This window comes from Drosophila ficusphila, unplaced genomic scaffold (genome assembly GCF_018152265.1).
Source record: "Drosophila ficusphila isolate 14025-0441.05 unplaced genomic scaffold, ASM1815226v1 contig_197, whole genome shotgun sequence".
Classification (NCBI taxonomy): domain Eukaryota; kingdom Metazoa; phylum Arthropoda; class Insecta; order Diptera; family Drosophilidae; genus Drosophila; species Drosophila ficusphila.
Window position 1 is genome coordinate 4,614,216 of NW_025064091.1, and position 21,346 is coordinate 4,635,561.

At 46.9% G+C, this 21,346-nt stretch overlaps 8 protein-coding genes across 17 annotated transcripts; 6 read left to right on the forward strand and 2 right to left on the reverse strand.

The window, feature by feature from the left end:
* Positions 1 to 17: 17 nt before the first annotated feature.
* LOC108097540 (AP-1 complex subunit beta-1) lies at positions 18 to 3,737 on the forward strand. 2 transcript variants are annotated; one of them, XM_017199890.1, is made up of 3 exons: positions 18 to 121; positions 408 to 1,860; positions 1,933 to 3,737. In XM_017199890.1, exons 2-3 carry the CDS (start codon positions 436 to 438, stop codon positions 3,271 to 3,273), a joined length of 2,766 nt encoding a protein of 921 aa, XP_017055379.1. In that variant the 5' UTR covers positions 18 to 121; positions 408 to 435; the 3' UTR covers positions 3,274 to 3,737. The 2 variants fall into 2 exon arrangements, with proteins under 2 accessions (XP_017055379.1, XP_017055378.1); XM_017199889.1 differs by having other exon boundaries at positions 22 to 111.
* A 556-nt stretch (positions 3,738 to 4,293) lies between these two features.
* On the forward strand, positions 4,294 to 11,494 carry LOC108097542 (transmembrane protein 198). Of its 2 annotated transcripts, XM_017199896.2 has the most exons (5): positions 4,294 to 4,905; positions 5,640 to 6,005; positions 6,074 to 6,238; positions 8,627 to 8,968; positions 9,056 to 11,494. In XM_017199896.2, exons 1-5 carry the CDS (start codon positions 4,819 to 4,821, stop codon positions 9,239 to 9,241), a joined length of 1,146 nt encoding a protein of 381 aa, XP_017055385.1. In that variant the 5' UTR covers positions 4,294 to 4,818; the 3' UTR covers positions 9,242 to 11,494. The 2 variants fall into 2 exon arrangements, with proteins under 2 accessions (XP_017055385.1, XP_017055384.1); XM_017199895.2 differs by having other exon boundaries at positions 8,627 to 11,494.
* A 324-nt stretch (positions 11,495 to 11,818) lies between these two features.
* LOC108097548 (cytochrome c oxidase subunit 6B1) lies at positions 11,819 to 15,623 on the reverse strand. Of its 3 annotated transcripts, none has more exons than XM_017199904.2 (2): positions 15,512 to 15,623; positions 11,819 to 12,351 (listed from the first exon to the last, which is right to left on the reverse strand). In XM_017199904.2, exon 2 carries the CDS (start codon positions 12,321 to 12,323, stop codon positions 12,090 to 12,092), a length of 234 nt encoding a protein of 77 aa, XP_017055393.1. In that variant the 5' UTR covers positions 12,324 to 12,351; positions 15,512 to 15,623; the 3' UTR covers positions 11,819 to 12,089. The 3 variants fall into 3 exon arrangements, with proteins under 3 accessions (XP_017055393.1, XP_017055394.1, XP_017055392.1); XM_017199905.2 differs by having other exon boundaries at positions 11,819 to 12,348; positions 15,512 to 15,615; XM_017199903.2 differs by having other exon boundaries at positions 11,819 to 12,385; positions 15,512 to 15,576.
* On the reverse strand, positions 12,661 to 14,881 carry LOC108097541 (arginine/serine-rich coiled-coil protein 2). 4 transcript variants are annotated; one of them, XM_017199892.1, is made up of 2 exons: positions 14,768 to 14,881; positions 12,661 to 14,314 (listed from the first exon to the last, which is right to left on the reverse strand). In XM_017199892.1, the coding sequence occupies exon 2, from the start codon at positions 14,247 to 14,249 to the stop codon at positions 13,092 to 13,094; it is 1,158 nt and encodes a 385-aa protein (XP_017055381.1). In that variant the 5' UTR covers positions 14,250 to 14,314; positions 14,768 to 14,881; the 3' UTR covers positions 12,661 to 13,091. The 4 variants fall into 4 exon arrangements, with proteins under 4 accessions (XP_017055381.1, XP_017055382.1, XP_017055380.1 ...); XM_017199893.1 differs by having other exon boundaries at positions 12,661 to 14,301; positions 14,768 to 14,879; XM_017199891.2 differs by lacking the exon at positions 14,768 to 14,881 and adding an exon at positions 14,365 to 14,760 and having other exon boundaries at positions 12,661 to 14,301.
* A 37-nt stretch (positions 15,624 to 15,660) lies between the features above and the next one.
* LOC108097546 (ribonuclease P protein subunit p20) lies at positions 15,661 to 16,312 on the forward strand. Its single transcript, XM_017199901.2, has 2 exons — positions 15,661 to 15,903; positions 15,971 to 16,312. The coding sequence occupies exons 1-2, from the start codon at positions 15,751 to 15,753 to the stop codon at positions 16,310 to 16,312; spliced, it is 495 nt and encodes a 164-aa protein (XP_017055390.1). The 5' UTR covers positions 15,661 to 15,750.
* Positions 16,313 to 16,329: 17 nt separating this feature from the next.
* LOC108097547 (transmembrane protein 203) lies at positions 16,330 to 16,919 on the forward strand. The gene has a single exon (XM_017199902.2). It carries the CDS (start codon positions 16,330 to 16,332, stop codon positions 16,774 to 16,776), a length of 447 nt encoding a protein of 148 aa, XP_017055391.1. The 3' UTR covers positions 16,777 to 16,919.
* A 168-nt stretch (positions 16,920 to 17,087) lies between these two features.
* On the forward strand, positions 17,088 to 19,489 carry LOC108097544 (beta-parvin). The gene is made up of 4 exons (XM_017199897.1): positions 17,088 to 17,334; positions 17,644 to 17,733; positions 17,794 to 18,065; positions 18,264 to 19,489. Exons 1-4 carry the CDS (start codon positions 17,214 to 17,216, stop codon positions 18,882 to 18,884), a joined length of 1,104 nt encoding a protein of 367 aa, XP_017055386.1. The 5' UTR covers positions 17,088 to 17,213; the 3' UTR covers positions 18,885 to 19,489.
* On the forward strand, positions 19,351 to 21,172 carry LOC108097545 (FAD-linked sulfhydryl oxidase ALR). 3 transcript variants are annotated; one of them, XM_017199899.2, is made up of 5 exons: positions 19,351 to 19,440; positions 19,514 to 19,578; positions 19,918 to 20,334; positions 20,402 to 20,646; positions 20,706 to 21,172. In XM_017199899.2, exons 3-5 carry the CDS (start codon positions 19,927 to 19,929, stop codon positions 20,866 to 20,868), a joined length of 816 nt encoding a protein of 271 aa, XP_017055388.1. In that variant the 5' UTR covers positions 19,351 to 19,440; positions 19,514 to 19,578; positions 19,918 to 19,926; the 3' UTR covers positions 20,869 to 21,172. The 3 variants fall into 3 exon arrangements, with proteins under 3 accessions (XP_017055388.1, XP_043063267.1, XP_017055387.1); XM_043207332.1 differs by lacking the exon at positions 19,351 to 19,440 and having other exon boundaries at positions 19,463 to 19,578; XM_017199898.2 differs by lacking the exon at positions 19,351 to 19,440 and having other exon boundaries at positions 19,471 to 19,578; positions 19,958 to 20,334.
* Positions 21,173 to 21,346: the final 174 nt, after the last annotated feature.

A 21,346-nucleotide genomic window follows, 5' to 3' on the forward strand; every position in this document is an offset into this window, starting at 1 on the left:
AAAATACTAGCGTTCCAGCCAAGTCACTCCCCAGCGAACGGTCGCACTAATTACGCAGAGAGGAAAAGCTAACAAATTTTTTCTGTGCCCAAAGAACTAATAATTTAAAAGGTAATAAAAGGTACGGTATGTTGAGAGTAGTCTCTGGATGAATTGTAAAACCAACATTCAGATGGTGAACTTAAAAGTCGATTTGTTTAAGAGGAAATTTCGTAAATTCTGCCTTTTTTAAGACGTGTTCAAGCTGTGATATGTGATTTGCGATATGCGGGTGAATGTGTGTTGGTATTCGGCTGAATCCGTACTGCACCCCCTACGCCCCCATAAAAAGGGGGAGTAGCGGGTCACTGCGGCACAATCAATAACCGCCCTGCTAATCCTGGCAAACAACTTCTTCTCGTTTATAGCGGAAGTAGCAGAAGAGCATCACCCACGATGACCGATTCCAAGTACTTCACTACAACCAAAAAGGGCGAGATCTTCGAGCTGAAATCGGAGCTGAACAATGACAAGAAGGAGAAGAAGAAGGAGGCGGTAAAGAAGGTCATCGCCAGCATGACTGTGGGCAAGGATGTGTCCGCTCTCTTTCCGGACGTGGTCAACTGCATGCAGACGGATAATCTGGAGCTGAAGAAGCTGGTTTATCTGTACCTCATGAACTACGCCAAATCACAGCCGGATATGGCCATCATGGCGGTAAACACCTTCGTCAAGGACTGTGAGGACTCGAATCCACTGATCCGTGCGCTGGCCGTTCGCACCATGGGCTGCATTCGGGTGGACAAGATCACGGAGTATTTGTGTGAACCGCTGCGTAAATGTCTCAAGGATGAGGATCCGTATGTGCGCAAAACAGCCGCTGTTTGCGTGGCCAAACTGTACGATATCTCGGCCACGATGGTGGAGGACCAGGGCTTCCTTGACCAACTGAAGGACCTGCTGTCCGACTCCAATCCCATGGTGGTGGCCAATGCGGTGGCAGCGCTCAGCGAGATCAACGAGGCCAGTCAGTCCGGCCAGCCGTTGGTCGAGATGAACTCGGTGACCATTAACAAGCTGCTGACGGCTCTCAACGAGTGCACCGAATGGGGCCAGGTCTTCATCCTCGACTCCCTGGCCAACTACAGTCCGAAGGATGAGCGCGAGGCTCAGTCCATTTGCGAGCGAATCACTCCTCGGTTGGCCCACGCCAATGCCGCTGTTGTTCTCAGCGCCGTCAAGGTGCTGATGAAGCTGCTCGAGATGCTCTCCAGCGACAGCGACTTCTGTGCCACTCTGACCAAGAAATTGGCCCCGCCACTGGTCACGTTGCTCTCCTCGGAGCCGGAGGTTCAATATGTGGCCCTGCGCAACATCAACCTAATTGTCCAGAAGCGACCGGACATTCTCAAGCACGAAATGAAGGTGTTCTTTGTAAAGTACAACGATCCCATCTATGTGAAGCTCGAGAAGTTGGACATCATGATCCGCCTGGCAAATCAGAGCAACATTGCCCAGGTTCTTAGCGAGCTGAAGGAGTATGCCACTGAAGTGGACGTGGATTTTGTTCGCAAGGCAGTCCGTGCCATTGGACGATGTGCCATCAAGGTGGAGCCATCGGCAGAGCGTTGCGTTTCCACGCTGCTGGATCTGATTCAGACCAAGGTTAACTACGTGGTGCAGGAGGCCATTGTGGTCATCAAGGACATCTTCCGCAAGTACCCCAACAAGTACGAGAGCATCATCAGCACGCTCTGCGAGAATCTCGACACTCTGGACGAACCGGAGGCCCGTGCTTCGATGGTTTGGATCATTGGCGAGTACGCGGAGCGCATTGACAACGCCGACGAGCTGCTCGACAGCTTTCTCGAGGGTTTCCAGGTGCGTTTTCCACTTCGTTTGCTCACGTTCTCCAATTTCTAACATTTGCTTTTGCTTTTGTTAATTTAACAGGATGAAAATGCCCAAGTGCAGTTGCAGCTGCTTACGGCCGTGGTTAAGTTGTTCCTCAAGCGGCCATCGGACACCCAGGAGTTGGTTCAGCACGTACTCTCGCTGGCCACCCAGGATTCGGACAACCCAGATCTGCGTGACCGTGGCTTCATCTACTGGCGTCTCCTTTCCACGGATCCGGCAGCCGCCAAGGAGGTTGTGCTGGCCGACAAGCCGCTCATCTCGGAGGAGACGGATCTGCTGGAGCCCACACTCCTCGACGAACTGATCTGCCACATCAGTTCGCTGGCTAGCGTTTACCACAAGCCACCGACGGCGTTCGTCGAGGGTCGCGGCGCTGGTGTGCGCAAATCGCTGCCGAACCGTGCCGCCGGCTCGGCCGGTGGTGGCGAGCAGGCCGAGAGTGGCATCGGTTCCGAGGCCATGGTCATCCCCAACCAGGACTCGCTCATCGGCGATCTGCTCTCCATGGACATCAACGCACCCGCCATGCCCTCCGCTCCGGCGGCAACCAGCAATGTTGACCTGCTGGGCGGTGGCTTGGACATCCTCCTGGGTGGTCCGCCGGCAGAAGCGGCTCCTGGCGGAGCAACCAGCCTGCTGGGCGACATTTTCGGTCTGGGCGGAGCCTCACTGTCGGTGGGTGTGCAGATACCCAAGGTCACGTGGCTGCCGGCGGAGAAGGGCAAGGGACTGGAGATACAGGGCACATTCTCGCGACGCAACGGCGAAATCTTCATGGACATGACGCTGACCAACAAGGCCATGCAGCCGATGACCAACTTCGCCATCCAGTTGAACAAGAACAGCTTCGGCTTGGTGCCGGCGTCGCCGATGCAGGCCGCTCCCCTGCCGCCCAACCAGTCCATCGAGGTGAGCATGGCACTGGGCACCAACGGACCCATTCAGCGCATGGAGCCGCTCAACAACCTGCAGGTGGCCGTGAAGAACAACATCGACATCTTCTACTTCGCCTGCCTGGTGCACGGCAACGTTCTGTTCGCCGAGGATGGGCAGTTGGACAAGCGCCTGTTCCTCAACACCTGGAAGGAGATCCCCGCCGCCAACGAGCTGCAGTACAGCCTGAGCGGCGTCATCGGCACCACCGATGGCATCGCCTCCAAGATGACCACCAACAATATCTTCACCATCGCCAAGCGGAATGTGGAGGGCCAGGACATGCTCTATCAGTCGCTCAAGCTGACCAACAGTATCTGGGTGCTGCTCGAGCTGAAGCTGCAGCCGGGCAATCCGGACGCCACACTCAGCCTGAAATCACGCTCCGTTGAGGTGGCCAACATCATCTTCGCCGCCTACGAGGCCATCATCCGTTCGCCTTAAGCGGACAACATTGGGCTGTCGTTCAATGGACGAGAGGAGCACAAAGCAATCGGAGCAATTGATCGAAGGAGAAGTGGAAGAGGAAGAAGGCAACCGAACTTCTCAACAGATGTTGAAGATTAGCTCAACAATAAAGTGTAATTTACGTATTATTATTATATTGGGTATTGGCCCCTGCGCCAGATACATCAATTATTTATGCATATACACATACACATATACACACATATATATATAAATCAATCAAGTTTGTCGAGAGATCTGTTAATTGTTAATCGGAGCTACATTTCCTCAGTGTACTGCAACGCAAATCGGTAGCGAAATCTGCGCTTAATTAAAACGCTGCGAGCATCCAGCCGTTGCGTAATCGCATTCCAAAACTCTGTAACCCCCACATGCACGTCATCTATGTATATGAGCGTGTCCTAGTAAAATGTATGACAAATAACACACTTTTCATTCGAGACATTGTTTTCTTAATGCCACGTTGATCTTGGGATGTCGCAGTACATTTTAACAATTCTAGTTTCACAGAAATCTAAATATCAGTGCGACTTATTTTGGAACTCGTGTTATGTTTTTCAAAACTATTTAAGCAAAAAAGCAAACTTAACTAATATTTAAAACTTATCTTAGAAATGGAAGAACAAGCCAAAAAATAATAGTCGGCTCATTTTTTTTGTTTTATGTATGTATAAATATGTTTATCGCGTCTATATAAACTTTGTTCTGAATTTTGCCACATCTATTTCTGTTTCAATTTCAAAGTCAGTTTCTAAACCTTAAACCTTTTAGCCTTTTTTTTAATATTAGTTTTTATGTTTACAACCGGTAAAAAGCAAAAGCTTTAGGCCTTATAAGAGGTTACCATTTTTTATTAAGACAAGTTAGCCTGAATTATTTTCTATATCTACTTGATCATCATTATTTGAATGCAATTAAAGAGGAAACATAACGAAGGCTCTGTTGAAAAACAAATTTCTGAATATCTTACAAAATAAAGGAGCCAAGTGCGGGGAACCTGTCTCGAAAGGGTATTCAGTAAACCTGGTCAGGGTTGTGAAGGAGCTTCGGCGCCTGAGCTTTTTAGAGCTTTTCGCACATCCTTTTTGGGGGTTGTTTCGGTGGTTTTTTGTAAGCCCACAAAAGAGCCATCCCTTTCGTGGCCGCAGGACTGTTTTCCTGTTGTACCACAAGCGAATCTGTCTTGGCCCAAATTGCAGCTAAAACACAAAAAGGATATCAGCCTGAGTTCAGTTAACGAGTCGCAGTGCGAAAATGTGTACAAATACTGCAATGCATCCGCAGTGAGTTGTCTGCAGGACTTCGGGTGGATATATTCAGTGCGAAAATCGACAGCAGGTGCTCCGCCCTATTTTTTTTTTTTTGTAAAGCAAGATAGGAAGGTATAAGCATGCCCGAATCAGTGCAGGAATGTGGGCACGTTTTGTGGCAGTGAAGAGAACTTAATTGGGAAACAGGATACCTTGCCAGGATACCAACTCCTGCGGCTGATAAGCCAGAAATCCTTGAGGAGCCGCCAAAATGAGGGTCGCAGCGGATATGGTTTATGACTACGGCAGCGAGGACTCCATGGGCACCACCCACCTGGATTGGCCCTTCCTCATCAAGGTTCGTACATCCCCTTCCCCTCCGCAAAGCACACACACACACACATACGCAGACTCCCTCGCCGTAAATAACAGCAACACCAACACCAGCGAACACCAGTATATTTGCACGCTTTTTAGGTTAAGTCGAAACAATATGCAAAGTGTCGAGTATAATGTGTATAAGTGCGGGGTTTCTGTGTCAATAGCTTCGTGTCACCAGCAGGATGAAAATGAAGAGGAAGCTCGAGCTGCATTCCCCTAATGAATGTGTTTTTTATTCGCAGCCTAAGTATCTTGGGAAGCAACTCGAAAAGCGAGCGATGTCAACAAGCATGCACATAACATATTTTTCTTTATTTTTAATACATAATTATTTATGGTACGGGTAATTATTTAAGAACAGAGCTCCGGAATTGTTTGCTTCTTTGTCTGTAATTATATCCATTACTAGTAGAGTCAATTTAGCTTTTAAAGTTCACGAGATCTCTACGTTCATACGGACGGCATATATAGATCAACTCCATGATCGTAATTTAGAATATATATCCCACATATATCACTTGCATTTGAATGAGTCACTTTAGCACTTGAGCAAGAGCTAGCTGGAGCAGAAGGCGAGTGGCGCCATCGTCGCGGCCCCTTGATAAGTGTGTCGTGTCCTTGGTGCGATTACGGTGACCCCACCCTTTGACATCCTTTTTAACACACATAGTACACTTCACCCCCCACCCTCCTCTTTTTCTTCACCCGCAGGGCATCCTGGAGGGCCAGACGTGCACGCCCAATGCCCCGGAACCACTGGCCGCCATTCTCTGGGCCATTTTCGCCGTGTTCGGGATTGTTTATGCCCTGCTAGGATATCGCTGCCTGCGGGCAGTGGGATTCCTCAGCGGATTGATGGTGGGAGCGAACGGGATCTTCATCCTGCAGGACTTTCAGATCACCTTCCTCGGCAAGCCAGCGGATTCGGCATTGGCCATTGTGGCGGGACTGCTGGGCGCAGTCCTTGGCTCCACATATCCTGTCGCCTCTGTCCTAATCAGCGCCTTCGCAGGAGCCTTGCTCTCGGGAGCTGCAATGGCCGTATGTGTGGCCACATTTCCGGACAACGAGTTTGGGGTAAGTCCACTTGGCAGGTGGATTCTATACCTTATATACCTTATACCATATATCCTGCTATTCCGCAGTACCGTGAAATATATGTAGCCGTCGTCGGGGGAGCCGTCATCTGTTCAGTGCTCACCTTGTGCTGTGTGAAATACGTAACCATACTCACTTCCAGCATCGTGGGCACGGCCATGATCCTCAGCGCCATCGACTTCTTCATGCACGGACTGGAGACCATTAACTGGGTGAGTGCGAAAAACCCAATTTCCAGCTTGATTTCTGAGTGAAAAACCCTCCGAAAGTCTTCTTTTTTCACAAAAACTTGGCAAATAGAGGTCAGAGTATGGAGTTTCATACATCGTTGAACTCGTAATTAAATTTCAAAACGACTGGCATTTAAAATGTTTACACAAATGTTTATTTAGTATTCAGTAGGCTTTACGGTTTTTGAAAATGTGTAATTTTGCTTTGCAAATACGCTGTCTCCTCAATGATATATAAATAACTTAATTAATTAAGTTCTAGGTACTCACTGCGACTCATCCGCGGTGCACTGCATCCTGTTGACCAAGTTCAAGTGGAGACACTCCTCTGCTGCAGCTGCTCGTTGAACACACACTAACTCGGAAACCTGAAATAAATAAATAAGAAGAATAATTAGTTACTAAATTGCATTTACAGAATGCCTCGTAATAACCAACCTTTTTTCGGGTTTCCGATGCACTGCATCCCAGAGTCCACTCCAGGTGGAGTTATCTGCAGTGAAGCATTCTTATGCTATAAAGACGCACTGCGTCCTGCATGCTGCATAGAGTTGATCCAGGAAAACAATACACACGTCTTGTTGTCCAAGTTACTGCATCACAAATATTAACCCGGAAACCTGGAATAAATAAATGAAAACAATTATTTAATTATTAAATTGCATTTGCAGAATGCCACGTAATTACTTACCATTTTCGGGTTTCCGATGCACTGCTCCCGGCGTCCACTCCAGGTGGAGTTATCCGCAGTGAAGCATTCTTATTCAATCTCAAAACATGGTACCTCCTAACTTGGATGCTTGATGCAGTGCGTCCTGCATCCTGGAGTTGGTCCAAAGGTGGAGAACACCACACACAACCGCACAGCAGAAATCCGGAAACCTGGAATAAATAAATGAAAACAATTTAATTATTAAATTGTATTTACAGAATGGCCACGTAATCACTTACCTTTTTTGGGTTTCCGATGCACTGCAACCGGAATTCCACTCCAGGTGGAAGCATAGGGATCCAAAATTTATTGATTATCAAAAAATGGCACCGCCTCACATGGATGCACTTCATCCTGGAGTTGGTCCATGCCAGGATGCATTGCATCCCGGCGTCCACTCGAGGTGGAGTTCCCATACCCAAATTTATTCAACCCCAAAAAATGGAACCTCCTCACATGGATGCTTGACGCACTGCGTCCTACAACCTGGAGTTGGTCCATGGCGGAGATGCATTGCATCCCGCACTCCACTCTAGGCGGAGTTCCCCACATGGGGCATACTTATCCAAATTTATTGAGTCCCAAAAAATGGCACCTGCTCACGTGGATGCTTGACGCACTGCATCCTGGAGCTGGTCCACAGGTGGTATCGCCATATAGGCGATGCCGTCGTACTACACACACACACGTGCACAGCAAGAATCCGAAAAAGTTCCAGAAGGGAACTTCCGGCCAGTCGGGTCAACTAATTAATGGACCAAAATCCACGCCTATTTATACAATCCCATGAGGATCGGCCAGAACAAGTTGGGAATTGCAACTGCGGGTGGGCGTTAAAAATTTAAATTTCTCATTTATGATGACGTGGCCTTGGCATCCAAAGTGCCAGTTTTTAAAAACGAAAACATAAACACACAAAGGGACGCATATCCTCATATGATACACGCACGATCCACACATGATCCACATATGATCCACACACGATCCACACACGATCCACACAAGATCCACACACGATCCACACAGGATATGATCCGCACATGGTTATTTGGATTTTGCAGCCACCTTCTAGGCATTTCTGTACGCCTGGTACTTCGTTCTCAGAAACTGCAAATTTGGATGCCACATGCCACGTCATTATAAATGAGAAATTAAAATTTTTAATATTTTTATTAAGGCCCCAAACCAAAACAAATATTTTATTTAATAATTAAAATTTATAGCAAATAATTCCAAATCAACTCAATATTTAATAATAAGTTAAAATTTATTATTAACTACCTACACTTAAAAGAAAGAAACATAATACATAATAATAACATCATTTATAAATCACTCTGCTCGTCCTAGGCATTTCTGTACGCCTGGTATTTTTTTTTCGGAAATTGCCAATTTGACTGTCCAAATGGACAAAAATACTCCTCGGACCCGTTGTTTTCCATCGAGTGATTAGATTTCAGACACCAGGCGAACAAAATCAGAAGAAGGTCGCGTCTGATGAATTTTAGTTAGATTAACTCGAAAAACTCCGACTCGCCCAACTTTCACCATAAAACAATCAAGCTTTCCCATATAGGCTAGACTCTGCCATGCCCTTTGGCTTCCAGCTGCCCTCGTTGCTGGCTGATCGATGATGAATCCATATTTGCATATTGCAGATTATCGGCATGCGGCCGCATCCAACGCCGCCGCCTTGTTACGGCGGACTCCTGATCGCCGCCTGGCCCGTCACCATTGTCCTCAGCATCATGGTGCAGTGCTTCATCACCGCCTGGCGTGTGGACCATCGCAAGCGGGTCTACATGCGGCACCACAATCACCCGGGCCACGCCCACGGCGCCCACCTGCCGCACAGCCAACAGCAGGCGGCCCAGGGCCACGCCCTCGCGCCCGTGCGAAGATCGCAGTCGCGCACGCGCGAAACTCGCGAGGAAGCCAGACAGCGCAAGTTCCGGTATCTCTACCAGGTGCGCACCGCTCGCGGGGACATCATATCGCAGGTGAGTCCCAGCAGAGGGGTACCAAGCCCCTATGCCATAATATATCTTATTTTATTTATCTTTATTTTATATACTTTATTGTTGCAGAACTTTGTTTCCGCGCTGCAGAAGCGCATCCAGCTGAGCGGCACGGAAACGCCATCGGAGCGGTCGATCAAGAGCAGCTCGAACGAGCGGAACACCTTCAGGAGCGACCGCACCCACTTCACCACGATCCACGATCCGGACTCGGAGCTGTGCGACAAGATCGAGATCGTCCGTGACATTGGATAACAAACAAGCAATAGCTACATGTAACTATACCCGTAAGGGGTTTACGGGCTGCGGTACTTCAATGTGTGGATGGACGGATGGATGGATATGGGTCGGGGGAGTTGGCTGGCTATAGCTATGGCCAGGAGAGGAATCGGTAGGATCGAGGACTCTAGAGAGTCCTGCGGACGAGTCACACAAGTACGGTTGCATGTAGACTTTGTAAATGTGGCACAAAGTGCCGGACATTGAAAACAACAACAAACCAAAAAACGGAGGGATAAACACTTTTGGAGGATCATCAATGGAAGCTTTAAATATCAGAGGATATACGGAGTAGGATTCGGGAGTAGGAGCTGATTTTCCGCACTTCGGAGCACTTGCATCGGAAACCAGCGGGAAAAGTATTAGGACTAAGTTTAATCGGAATCGGAAGCGGAATCGGAATCGGAACCGTGCACAGCTAGAAACTAAGATACACAATTACCAAATGAAGATGGCAGGAGGCTTTCGTTCTCTTCACTTATTCGAATGTTACTAAAGCTAGAAACACTTACTATGTATTCAAAATCCGTACTTAAGGCTACTCTAAGTTGGCATCGGCGGGTGATGAATGATTCACTGTGGATCATGGACACATCGTATTCCTGCAACTAAACACTAAACCTAACCAAGTACTAGTAGCGCTTCTCCCACTTCGAGTATGAATATAGCCAGGCAGCGGTCATTACTAAATCAGTTCATATCTGTGTTATAATTATACGATTCAGGAGGAGGCCAGAGAGACGAGTACGAGTGGGTAATTTCGTTCCATTAACACTATCAAGTAACTAGGCCTAAGGATTACGTTGTGAACTCTCTCAATCGCAGTTTCCCTTCAAGTTACAATACAACACAATACCTATTAAGTACAATAAAAAAGGGAAGGAAAATATGAGTTCAACCTATACTCAATTTAGTACGATTGTCCGGTCTGGACAGCTGCATTTAAATGATAAACCTGTACAGTTCGGAACCATAGCCACTCTAGAGTTAGACCTAGTCTTAGCAAATCGATCAGCCAAAAAGCTAAGCCATTACGTCAATTGAATGGCACGACATGTCGATATACCTATGTACGCAACTCACAATCGCAGAAGGGGAAGGGAACTCAAGGTCCGACCAAGTCAAAATTCAGCATTTAACCTTACCCAAAAACGATCCGCTCGATCAGCCGTCTTAGCATTATCCGTAATATTAACGTTCAAAAGTATATATACTACTATAAGATATTAGATCCATGCAAACAGCGGTACAAACTCAAATTAATTCCAAAAATTAATTCACGCGATAAAAGCTAGCCGAGACATATAAATGATAAGTGATATTAACAATTTTAAACTGTCTAGTTAAGCAGCCCAGTTGTCCGAAAACATAAATCTGCGTCAAGAAAGAATACATTCTAAGAGGTCTTCCATAGTTATTTTCCAAATTATTTACCAATGGTTTACAAAAACAGAAACTCTAAGAGTTTTAAATCCCCAATTTCTGATTTCAATGTTTTTTGTAACTGGACATAAAATTAAAAACTGACAGTATAAATTAAAGAAGTAAACTAAAAACAGATTAGACATTGCCAGGCAGAAATTTCCATATGGAATCGGTTGCTTTTCAAATTACATTACAAAATATATAACTCAAGTTTCCTGTTATTTTAGTTAGCACTTAGTTTTTAGGAATTGCTGCCGTCCGCAATTGTTGATTTAATACTATCCAAAAAAAACTGTAAGAACTACAAAAATCACGACTATCTATTAATTATTATTACATTCTGTTACCCAACAACTATTTAACCTCCTATATCTTTTTCAATAGGTTATCAATTTTGTTCCTCTTGCGGTTTTAATGTTTAACAGCAATGTCTGATCAGAGGATAATGGCAGGAGGCATATAGTACAGTTAAGTTCGGCAAATAATATAGGTTTTATAAGACAAGGGTTCGACACACTTAATTCAATATGATAAAAAGATAATAATTGAAAACTAAAGTAGTGGAAATCGTAAGAGAGTTGCACATATGTAAACACTTATAAAAATTTAAATAAAAATTCAAAGAATGCTAAGGCCAAAAACGATTATAATCTGCATAAGTCTAGCTTTCGATATTGCTTTGGTGGAAAAAGATATTGAGAAACCCGAAGTTCTTCAAATTTCCAATGCCAGAGTGAAATCCAGGATAATAGAAATCATCTTGTAATAACTAATGAAAACATATTAAATAAACGATGCAGGCCACACACGTGTTTTACTCAAAATGGCAGTAATTAAGTTAAAAGAAGTCACACTCCAAATGTATGGATTGAAATAAAGAAATTAATTAGATTTGATATTGGAAAAAAGAACGAAAAACTTTTAACTAATTTGATGAAACTTTTAAAGGTGAGCAATTCTTCCAGATTCTAATTTGAAAATGTCGGGGGTATTAATATCGAAAGAGTGGCTTCTGAGTTTCTAATAGTTTATTATTTAATAACACATCGGAATACAGTTGCGCGGATCTGAATTAAGTTCCAATTTGGCCAGCAACAAAGATGAAGAAGAAACAACAACAACGCTCGATTCAGAATTCAGATAATTGAACATTCGTGTATTTGCGTTTGTCGACGACAAAATGTGAAGTTGTTCTATTCATCGCTCGGGAAAGCACAAATATTAGTTGGTGGTCTGTGTCGAAAGTGTTGCAATTGCCGGATGGTTCTGGTCACCACGCTGACGCTACTGCTGCTGCTGCTGCTCCTACTCCTCCTCCTCCTCCGCCCATCGATCGTGTCCTGTGTGTACTATTATTGGGGATTTGGATTCTGGGATGATGCGGTGGCCGCCGGGGCACTTAGATGCGGCCCGGGAATGTGCCGCTCTCGCGCTGATCGTCCCACTTCTCCACCCAGGCGTTGGGACACATCGTCTTGTAGACCTTCTGGAAATAGTTGCAGGGCGCAAAGTCCTCGCCGCGCTTCTTCTGGCAGCGATGGAAGTCGATGTACGACTGGTAGCAGTACCGGGTCACGTTCTGGTTGGGGAAACGCGGATCGAAGGGGGCGGTCTCCAGCTTATAGGCGGACATGTTGCTGCTGTCTGACGACTTGTCGCTGCTTTTGTTTTTGGACATGAAAAATTGCATATAGACTTTAGTCGGGAAACGAAAAAGGGTAACACAAAATGGGAACCGAAACGAAGGGAAGGAGGAGTAATCATCGATCGAAACGCAACCAAAATGTTAAATCATATGACAGAGAGAGATATATATATATGTATATGTATAGTTGCCATGAAAACGAAAGAGATGAATGTAATGGGGGGATGGTACATAACCGAATGAGGAATGAAAACAATACGTTGTCAAATACAATTTTCAGTGCATAAACGGGGGGAGGAAGAGATAGATATATAAATCACAAAGGTTAGTTCTTCAAGTTGGTGGATGCTTAATGAGCGGTATATATCATATTATATAGAGAGATACATCTCGTTTGGATCTTTTCTTCTTAATTTACGCTTACAGTCTAGAATATGCTTATGTTAATATGTGTGTTTGTGTGTGTGTGTGTGTATATGTCTAGAGGCTGCGGCTAGTCGTCCTTCGACCGGTGTGAATTAAAAAAAAATACAAATTACACTGCTCGCGGTGGCAGCTTTAAGGTCCTCAACTACATAACTATAAACTACGGAACTGTGCTCGCTTATTCTCGTGTACAAAATGTTCGTTTTTGGGAGTGATTATCTAGGTTCTGATTTGGGTTATTGGTCGAATCAAAAGCGAATATAAAGCTGGGTAGTTTCACGTTAGCTCTTCTGCGTTCTACGTTCAAGTTCAGGATTCACATGACTGCGATTACTTGACCAGCGGCCGCTTGCCGTTGTCCGTGTCACAAGCATTGCTCTTATATTTGTTGACCTCGGCCAGGTACAAGGACCAGAAGTCCTTGGGGTCGACGTCGCTTTCGTTTTGCGTCTTCAGCTTGGCCACAACGCCCGTTTTGAGCACCTTTCCGCCGCGTCGTCGTCCCACGAGCGGCGGTGGTGGCGCCAGTTTTCCAGCCGCCGCAGCTGCAATATAAGGAGCAGCAGCACTGCTAGCCGCTCCCACCGCAATCGCTGGCAGTGGTGGCGCTGCACTCGCCTCCGTCGAGATCAGCTGCTGTTGAAGGAGCTCCTCCGCCGCCGCTGGCTGTTGCAACTGATGGCTGCTGCTGCTGCTGCTGCCGCCCACCTGCTGCTTCTGCTCCTCCTGCATCTTCTTAAACAGCTCCATAAACGAACCGTCGTTGGCAAAGACCGGATGCGATGGTGGCTCCGGTTTGGGCGGCGGGTAAACCTTTCCCTCCCTGGCCAGCGCTTCTCGCAGTTTCTGCTCCATTTCGCGGTGGATGCGCTCCTTGTCGAACGGCTCGTCAGTGTCCAGATTATAGTAGGCACCAACGGCAGAAGCGGCGTTGCCCTTGCCGGCCAGCTGGGCTTGCTCTACCGAGGCAGCAGCTGCAGCGGCTGCCTTGTGAACGGCGTTCATCTGTGCTTTTCCGGTCAAGTGACTTCGTTGCTGGCTGTGACTGTTGCTGTTAGATGCGGCTGGCGACTCCGAGCGATGATAATGGCTGGAGCGCCTCGAGTAGTCCCGATCGCGATCCCTGGAGCGATCTCTGGAGCGGTCTCTAGAGTGATCCCTTGACCGATCTCTGGAGCGATCTCTAGAGCGATCTCTGGAACGATCCCTGGAGCGATCTCTGGAATCGTGTTCCCTGTGGTAGCGGGACTGCTGCCTCATCTGCTGATGGCTTTCCTGACGCCGCCGGCGCTGACCGAAGCGCTCTGCCGAACGGCTGCGACTTCTCGAGCGGGAACGACTGCGACTGTAGCGAGTGCGCTCCCGCCGGGACGAGCCGCCTGCGGAACGATCGTAGTAGCCACGGTGATGGCCGCGTCCGCCACGCCGGTGATGATCCCTATCCTCGTCCTGATCCTGCTGATAGTAGGGCAGGCGGGCCGCCGACATTTCGCTTGTTGCTGCTGCTGCTGTTGTTGTTGTTGTTGTTGGTAGTGATGATCTGCAATTCGAAACTGTGCCGCGTTAAATCGATCAGTTTGACAGTGGCGCGTTTACGAAATACCTATACACAATATTCTGTATGCTTTCTGTTTTCTTTTTATCGTATTCTGCTGTTCGCTTCTGTTCGGTTCGCTCGTCAGAATCGATAATCGATAATGGAGATAATCTAGATGTCATTTCTTGCGCCGGCATAACTTGGCTGGCGCTGGCTCCTGGATCGGATATCGGAATAGGATTTGGATTCAGGGTACCAGGGATCGGGGAGCCGGAGCTCCAACCAAGTGGTTTTGGCGACAAGAAATGCTCACGGCGCACTTAACGCGACTCTTATGCAATTTTGGATACATTGACTTTGACTTGGATTTAATGTAGGCATATACATTTGATTTTTGATTCGATTTGATTTGATTGTATTTGGGCTGGCAGATTGATCTGTTTTGATAAAATGAGAAATGGTAATTTACTTGTTTGCAATGTCCGTTGCGTTGTGGAGTTGGCGTTGCGTTGCTTTGATGCTCCAACGTTGCAGCTACGTTACGTTATCATCCGTTGTTGAGCAGCGGGTCCTTGCGGTCCGTTTCGATTCGAATCAGTTCGATATGGCTTGTTTTTGCCTGCTTTTTGTGCGTTAACTCTTGACTTGTGTTTGCGACTCTGAAACGTATCGGATTTTCGGATTCGCCTGCATGGAAAAATGACTTGAACGCATGAATACAAAACGTTACTCGAACCAGGATGCGCGGTGCAGGGGATTTTATATTTTTTTCTGTCTTATTTTTCTGGCTACGATTGTGGTTAAGGATATAAATATATACTTTATTGGATCCACCCCCGTTTTAGCGAGCGGAGGAGACTTATGTAACCCCAGGGGTCAAGGGGGTGAGGTTTTGGGGTACTGGATCCGAATCCGGATCGGGGCAACTTACGGATGCAGACGGCGCCCCCTTTTCCCCCCGGCTAACGTTAAGTGCACCACCAGCGAGTTATGTAACTTGTACTCTTCTTTCTTTCCTGCTGCCCGAGGAAATTTAACCAGCAGAAGTGTTAGTGCGCTATGCGTGTGTGGTATGTGTGTGCGTGTATTACGAGTTGCGAAGTTTACGAACATAACGGTTGTGGCCAAGTTTGTCTCTTGTCTTTTTGGGTGGCTAGTCGATCGATGGCTTGGCTTACGGTCTGTGGTACGTGATTAGGTGCGAAAAACATACCTTTGTTGTTACGAGAGTACGACGAAAAATTTTCAACTGCCTAGAATTCTCACGAGCCCCTGGCGATAGGAATAGTGATGGCCACAAAACAGAGCTATCGTCGGCTGTCACATTGACAGCTAGAGCCGGGTTGCCGGATCGCCAGAAGCACAGCTAGTGTTGGGGAGCGTTGCGGAGTACGGAGTCCGAAATTGTGACACGCGCAGATGGAAAACATAGGTCGTCTTCGCCTCCGTTAAATGATGGGAAGCAATCCTCCCGAGAACGGGACCAAGCCGAGATCCACCAGGAACCGCAACAACCACCAAAACCACCGAGTGGTACGCAAACAGCCGCCGCGTCCCGCCAGCGATCGCCACAACATCTACATCACCAGCAAGACAGATTTTAAGGTGTGTAAATAGAGAGGTTCTTTGTTGTTTCAAATCATAATCATAAGTTTTCTTTGCTTCTGGACAGTCCCAGCAGCGCCGCTGTGAGGAGCTGCTTAACTCCGGAGCCAAGGAGATCTTCCTGCACTGCATGGGCTTCTCGGTCACCCGGGGACTCAATCTCGCCCTGCGCCTTGTCCAGAATTCTGAGGGCGCTCTTAGCTACGCGATTAACACCTCCACCGTTCAGCTGGTGGACGAACTGCATCCACTTTGCGATGCCGAGGACGTAACCTTCCGGCAGCGCAACAACTCGGCCCTGCACATCAAGATCTTCAATCGCAGTTTATTTGACATTGTTGTGCCGCAACCATCGCAGTCACAAACTTTGGCTCAATTCCGAGGCAAACAACCAAAGTTCAGGCAATAGGAAGATAATCAGTCGACATGTTCAAACTTTCGGAACTGGTGCGCTGGCTGGGGCTCACCGAGTTCGAGATTCTGGTCAACTTGTGCGGCCTGCTCGTGTTTACCATCACACTGGCCGTCAAGCTGCATCTACAGGCCAGAGTTGGTCCCGGTGGAATGCTTCCGGAAGCCATGTGCGATTGGTTCACTGTGTTTAGCCCGCTATTCTTCATTGACATCTGCAATGCGTACTTCTGCGTCATCGTTGGCATACGCATGTACCTGGACTCAAACAACAAGCGAAAAGCACTGAACCGCTTCATGTGGAGCACCTATTTCCTCGTGCTGATTGCCATCTTTAAGTACCTGCTCTGCCTGAAGCTCTCCAGCAAGACGGGCCTCGAGTACTCGGAGGTCTTCTCACCGATCTTCGTTCTGCTGCAGCTCGTGGCGGTGCGAGCCTGCCAATTGCCCAACTCCATATAAACCATAGCCCTAGTATATCCATAGTCCTAGTACATATACATATATTCTCTCTGATTTTATAAGAAGAAATGTATTTGTCCCACGGATTGTAGTATACGCAATGTGAATATATTAATATTTAAATTCGATCTTTAAGAAAGTAACAACTCAATAATGATTATTTTGAATCTAAAGTTTACAAATCACAGATTTATCTGGGAAGCGATTAACGTAAATTAACTTAGGCAAAGACTAATTTACTGTAAAACACCGAATTCCGGATTGTTTTTCGGCTCGGATTCCGAATTCAAGTGTTGGACAGCGTCAGCAGTGGATCTACGATCAGGTGGCAGCCCCAAAGGGAAACTGATTGCTCAGCTCTGCCAGAAACGAAACAATAACACAAAGTTTTAGCTCGGTTTCAGAGAATCCAATAATCGTAGTGCCTTAACTCCGCAATGTCCACTCTAAATCGTCCCAAGTCCCCGCACACGCCCACTGCCATTAAAAAGGGCGAAAAGGAGGACAGTTTCTGGGACAAATTCAGCACTTTGGGTCGCAAACGCGGCACTCGCGAAGGTAGGATCGCTTAAAATAGATCTATTTCGATGACGAGAGTATTCCATATCTAAGGAGAATATATTCTTAAACCTCCAAACTTCCGAAAAACAATCAATAGTTTCCTGAAAACTCCTCCCTTTTCGTTGGAGGAGCTCTTCTGGGAACAGATGTGCGAATTAATCAGAACATTGCGTCACTGTTGACTCACACAAACAAATCAGAGTGCCGTGGTGTGTGTGTTTGTTTGTGTAATGGCCTTGTGTCGTCATCGTTTTTGTTTACCTTAAAGATTGTATTTTTTTATCTTTGAAATAATTTTTTTTGCAGTGAAGAAAGTCCAGGAGGAGGGAAAATATGCCATCGATTCACCCGGATCACCCAGCCAATATGACATCCCGCCGGAGGACTACGCCCTGCGTAAGCATTAATTACTAAACTTTGTTGAATTCCATATTGATTCCATTCATTTTCTTGCAGGCGAACACGAACAGCGCGCCGTCATTGATCCACAGTCCATCAACGATCCCGAGGTGATAAAGCTGCAGCGCATCCTGGTCGACTGGATCAACGACGAGCTGGCCGAGCAGCGAATCATCGTCCAACAACTAGACGAGGACATGTACGACGGCCAGGTGCTGCACAAGCTCTGGGAGAAGCTCACTGGCAAGAAGCTGGACGTACCGGAAGTCACTCAATCGGAACAGGGTCAGCACGAAAAGCTCAACATTGTTCTGAAGGCCGTTAATCATGTGAGTATCCTGGCTGTAACTTTTTTTCCTCGGAAAAGAGTTTCTAGATTAACAAAGGGCTAATTTGAACCTTGAGTGCATAATTTTTCTGCCCTTAGCTAGTCTAATGATTCAGAAATATGTATATAGTGAAACTATTTATAGAATTATATTTGTAACCGCCAAAAATTCACTATCCCTTTCTTTTTTTTCCCACAGACACTCGGCTTTCACCAGAAGATCCCCAAGTGGTCGGTGGCCAGCGTTCACTCGAAGAACATCGTGGCCATCCTGCATCTTCTGGTGGCTTTGGTTCGCCATTTCCGGGCACCGGTTCGCCTGCCGGAAAACGTGTTTGTGACCGTTGTGATTGCGGAAAAGAACGCGGGCGTGCTGAATGCGCAGAAGTTTCAGGAACAGATAACATCCGAGTACGATGACCTGGGAATGCGATGTGAAAAGGACGCCTTCGACACGCTGATCGATTGTGCGCCCGACAAGCTGGCCGTGGTGAAGAAGTCCCTAATTACGTTTGTTAACAAGCACCTGGCCAAGCTGAATTTCGAGATCAGCGACCTGAACACGGACTTTCGTGACGGCGTCTATCTTTGCCTGCTGATGGGACTGCTCGGCGGCTTTTTTGTGCCCCTGCATGAGTTCCATTTGACGCCGCAGGACGTCGATCAGATGGTCAGCAACGTGGCATTCGCCTTCGACCTCATGCAGGATGTAGGCTTGCCCAAGCCAAAGGCTCGCCCGGAGGACATTGTCAACATGGATCTGAAGTCCACCCTGCGCGTCCTTTACAGCCTGTTCACCATGTTCAGGGACTATGCCTGAATGCCAAGAGGAGTCACTTAGCCAGAGGAGCAAGAGTCGGCGCCAATTTTACATTTTATATTAACTTTTTTGTAATGTTTACACGCTTAATTTATGTGCGTTCCAAAGCTGGTCGTAAACGGTGCCGCGACTGAAAAATAAGAAACTATTTTACACGTATGCACTCTCGAAACCATATTTTTTTAACGCTGCACAAACAGCCGCTGCATCGTTTGCAATCCGTTTTAGGGAAAGTTTTATATACATATTATAAAATATTTATATTTATGTGTCGTACGTCTAACCACTGCAGGCTGCTCTCGGATGCAGTTTTTCCAGAGCAGGGCAGAAAATAGCTAACCCAAAACCCGGCGGCCAGTTGTTAACTTGTCTTACTCACGTGCCAGACGTAGTAGTTGTTACTAAGTGAATTTAATGTATTAATATTACACAATAACCAAAATTGTGCCTTTACGTAAATGAAAAACACAGAGCTTTTGCGAAATTTGTCACAGATCAGATAACCAAACCTATAAATGTAGAAGTGTACGGAAAAGTCTTCAAAAAATTGTATTGTGTATGTTGAATATTTGGATTAGAAAAATTAATAAATATTGCCAATAGCACATGTGTTACTCTATTTTAAACAGTTCCAAGGCGCAAAATTTTTCTGGGCTGCACCACTCACAAACGCCAGCTTGCATCAATTTCACATGTAAGTTGTAATCTCCACCGCTGAGATATTTAGATTAATTTTGTAGTTAGCTGCTGGCTTACCTATTTTAAATTGTGGCAGTTGTGCGCGCTTCTTTAAGCGATGTTTTATCGATCCCAGTGGTCGTTAGGCTGCCAGACTGCTGCAATTAACCACTTGTCATCGATTCACATATTGCTTTATGGCCGGTAGAATTTGAAATAAATGTTGTCTGCCTGCTATTGGTCCTTGTAAACGTCCCGTACTAGCCGTTGGGATTATAGATTTCTGCTTTACACTTCTTAGCAAAATTAACAACCAAACGGATTTTCCAAAAGTAATGTGTCGTTCTGAAACAAGGTGGCAACCATGCGCATGCTTTTTATGATTTTCACAATAGCCGAGCGAAGTTTCAAGATTCCCGAGCTGCCCGCCAACGCCACAACAAACTTGATACGGCGCCAGACCCACAACTACGGCTACGACTATAGCAGCAGCCCCACGCAAGTAGAGCTAAGTCGAGAGGCTACCCGTTTGGTAATCCGCCGTCTCCAGCGCACCGTGCTCCGCCTGATTCGCGATCCCGATTTTAGCATGTCCGCTGAGGCGAATCCCAAGCCGGAGGACGATCACCAGGATACGCCGTTTGCGGCGAATCGGAAAGGTTCTACCTCGTCATCCTCAGCCGGCAAACAGGACTCCAACTGCCGCACTTGCAACGATTTCAAGTCCTGGTCGAAGCAACAGCGTCTCATTTCTAACGTGCAGAGCGCCAAGGTGATGTGATAGCCTCTTTATTTATGCCGCACAACAAGGCTTTTATTAAACCCTCTATCTCCGCCAGGTGAAGCACATGGCGGCCGCCGAGAAGGTTGCGACCGTGACCGCCGCCGAGGTTGCAGCTCCCCGCGATGATTGTCCCCTGGATAAGGTTCGTTTGGGCATTTCAACCTGGGGCCTGCTGCACACCATGGCCGCCTTCTATTCAGACAACCCTACGGACACCGAGAAGCGGGACATGAAAACCTTCTTCGAGGTGCTATCCCGCCTGTACCCCTGCGAGTTCTGCGCGAAGGACTTTCGCACTGAGTAAGCGCCTTAAGATCCGTTTTTGGAGCAAAAGCTAAGTTTGCTGTTTACTTCCACAGCCTTGATGTTAACCCCATCAATGTGAACTCGCAGAAGGAACTGGCTATGTGGTTGTGCAAGTTTCACAATCGCGTTAACGACAAGCTGGGCAAGCCGCTCTTCGATTGCAGCAAGGTAAACGAGAGATGGCGAGACGGCTGGCTGGATGGCTCCTGCGACTAGGCGCCACTGCTTAGATCTCGTCAAGAATCACCGGTTGCGGTCTGTTGCCATGTTGACTAACTTGTCCCACATATCGCTCGACATGCGCATCGCAGCCACGGAACACGGAACCCAAGCTGAACAGAAAACTGTGCCCGGTGCCGAGGGCCATTTACCCTGCGTTCCTGGCCAGCGGCACCATCTTGCGACTTTTGACGGCGTGACATCAAATTGAGTTATATTGTAATAGAGCGACACATCAAAGGTCCCTTGTTAAATTGTTGGCTGGATTTGAACTCTCAGAGAATACACACATTTTGTTGAAGACCGCTGTAGTTAGTTATTATTGGCCCTACATATTTCATAACCTTTAATCTGCCGGCTAGCCACTAAAAGATAAGAATAATAACCCTTTTTGTCGACTCATGGGTGTAGAAGGTAGCAAAAGAACCCCAAAATTTTGATAAGCTGAGCATAGAAAAGTCTAGAGTCTAGACTG

What these genes read in the sequence shown, in the direction of transcription:
- LOC108097546 (XM_017199901.2), top strand. Translation starts at nt 15,751, where the DNA reads ATGATGGGAAGCAATCCTCCCGAGAACGGGACCAAGCCGAGATCCACC. An exon ending in CCAGCAAGACAGATTTTAAG is followed by an intron (nt 15,904 to 15,970) that starts GTGTGTAAATAG and finishes GCTTCTGGACAG; the next exon opens with TCCCAGCAGCGCCGCTGTGA.
- LOC108097542 (XM_017199895.2), top strand. Translation starts at nt 4,819, where the DNA reads ATGAGGGTCGCAGCGGATATGGTTTATGACTACGGCAGCGAGGACTCC. An exon ending in ATTGGCCCTTCCTCATCAAG is followed by an intron (nt 4,906 to 5,639) that starts GTTCGTACATCC and finishes CTTCACCCGCAG; the next exon opens with GGCATCCTGGAGGGCCAGAC. An exon ending in TTCCGGACAACGAGTTTGGG is followed by an intron (nt 6,006 to 6,073) that starts GTAAGTCCACTT and finishes GCTATTCCGCAG; the next exon opens with TACCGTGAAATATATGTAGC.
- LOC108097547 (XM_017199902.2), top strand. Translation starts at nt 16,330, where the DNA reads ATGTTCAAACTTTCGGAACTGGTGCGCTGGCTGGGGCTCACCGAGTTC.
- LOC108097540 (XM_017199890.1), top strand. Translation starts at nt 436, where the DNA reads ATGACCGATTCCAAGTACTTCACTACAACCAAAAAGGGCGAGATCTTC. An exon ending in GCTTTCTCGAGGGTTTCCAG is followed by an intron (nt 1,861 to 1,932) that starts GTGCGTTTTCCA and finishes TTAATTTAACAG; the next exon opens with GATGAAAATGCCCAAGTGCA.
- LOC108097545 (XM_017199898.2), top strand. Translation starts at nt 19,491, where the DNA reads ATGTGTTACTCTATTTTAAACAGTTCCAAGGCGCAAAATTTTTCTGGG. An exon ending in AGCTTGCATCAATTTCACAT is followed by an intron (nt 19,579 to 19,957) that starts GTAAGTTGTAAT and finishes TTTTCACAATAG; the next exon opens with CCGAGCGAAGTTTCAAGATT. An exon ending in GCGAAGGACTTTCGCACTGA is followed by an intron (nt 20,647 to 20,705) that starts GTAAGCGCCTTA and finishes TTACTTCCACAG; the next exon opens with CCTTGATGTTAACCCCATCA.
- LOC108097541 (XM_017199891.2), bottom strand. Translation starts at nt 14,495, where the DNA reads ATGCCGGCGCAAGAAATGACATCTAGATTATCTCCATTATCGATTATC. An exon ending in ATACAGAATATTGTGTATAG is followed by an intron (nt 14,302 to 14,364) that starts GTATTTCGTAAA and finishes TTCGAATTGCAG; the next exon opens with ATCATCACTACCAACAACAA.
- LOC108097544 (XM_017199897.1), top strand. Translation starts at nt 17,214, where the DNA reads ATGTCCACTCTAAATCGTCCCAAGTCCCCGCACACGCCCACTGCCATT. An exon ending in CAAACGCGGCACTCGCGAAG is followed by an intron (nt 17,335 to 17,643) that starts GTAGGATCGCTT and finishes TTTTTTTTGCAG; the next exon opens with TGAAGAAAGTCCAGGAGGAG. An exon ending in GCCGGAGGACTACGCCCTGC is followed by an intron (nt 17,734 to 17,793) that starts GTAAGCATTAAT and finishes ATTTTCTTGCAG; the next exon opens with GCGAACACGAACAGCGCGCC.
- LOC108097548 (XM_017199903.2), bottom strand. Translation starts at nt 12,380, where the DNA reads ATGCAATTTTTCATGTCCAAAAACAAAAGCAGCGACAAGTCGTCAGAC.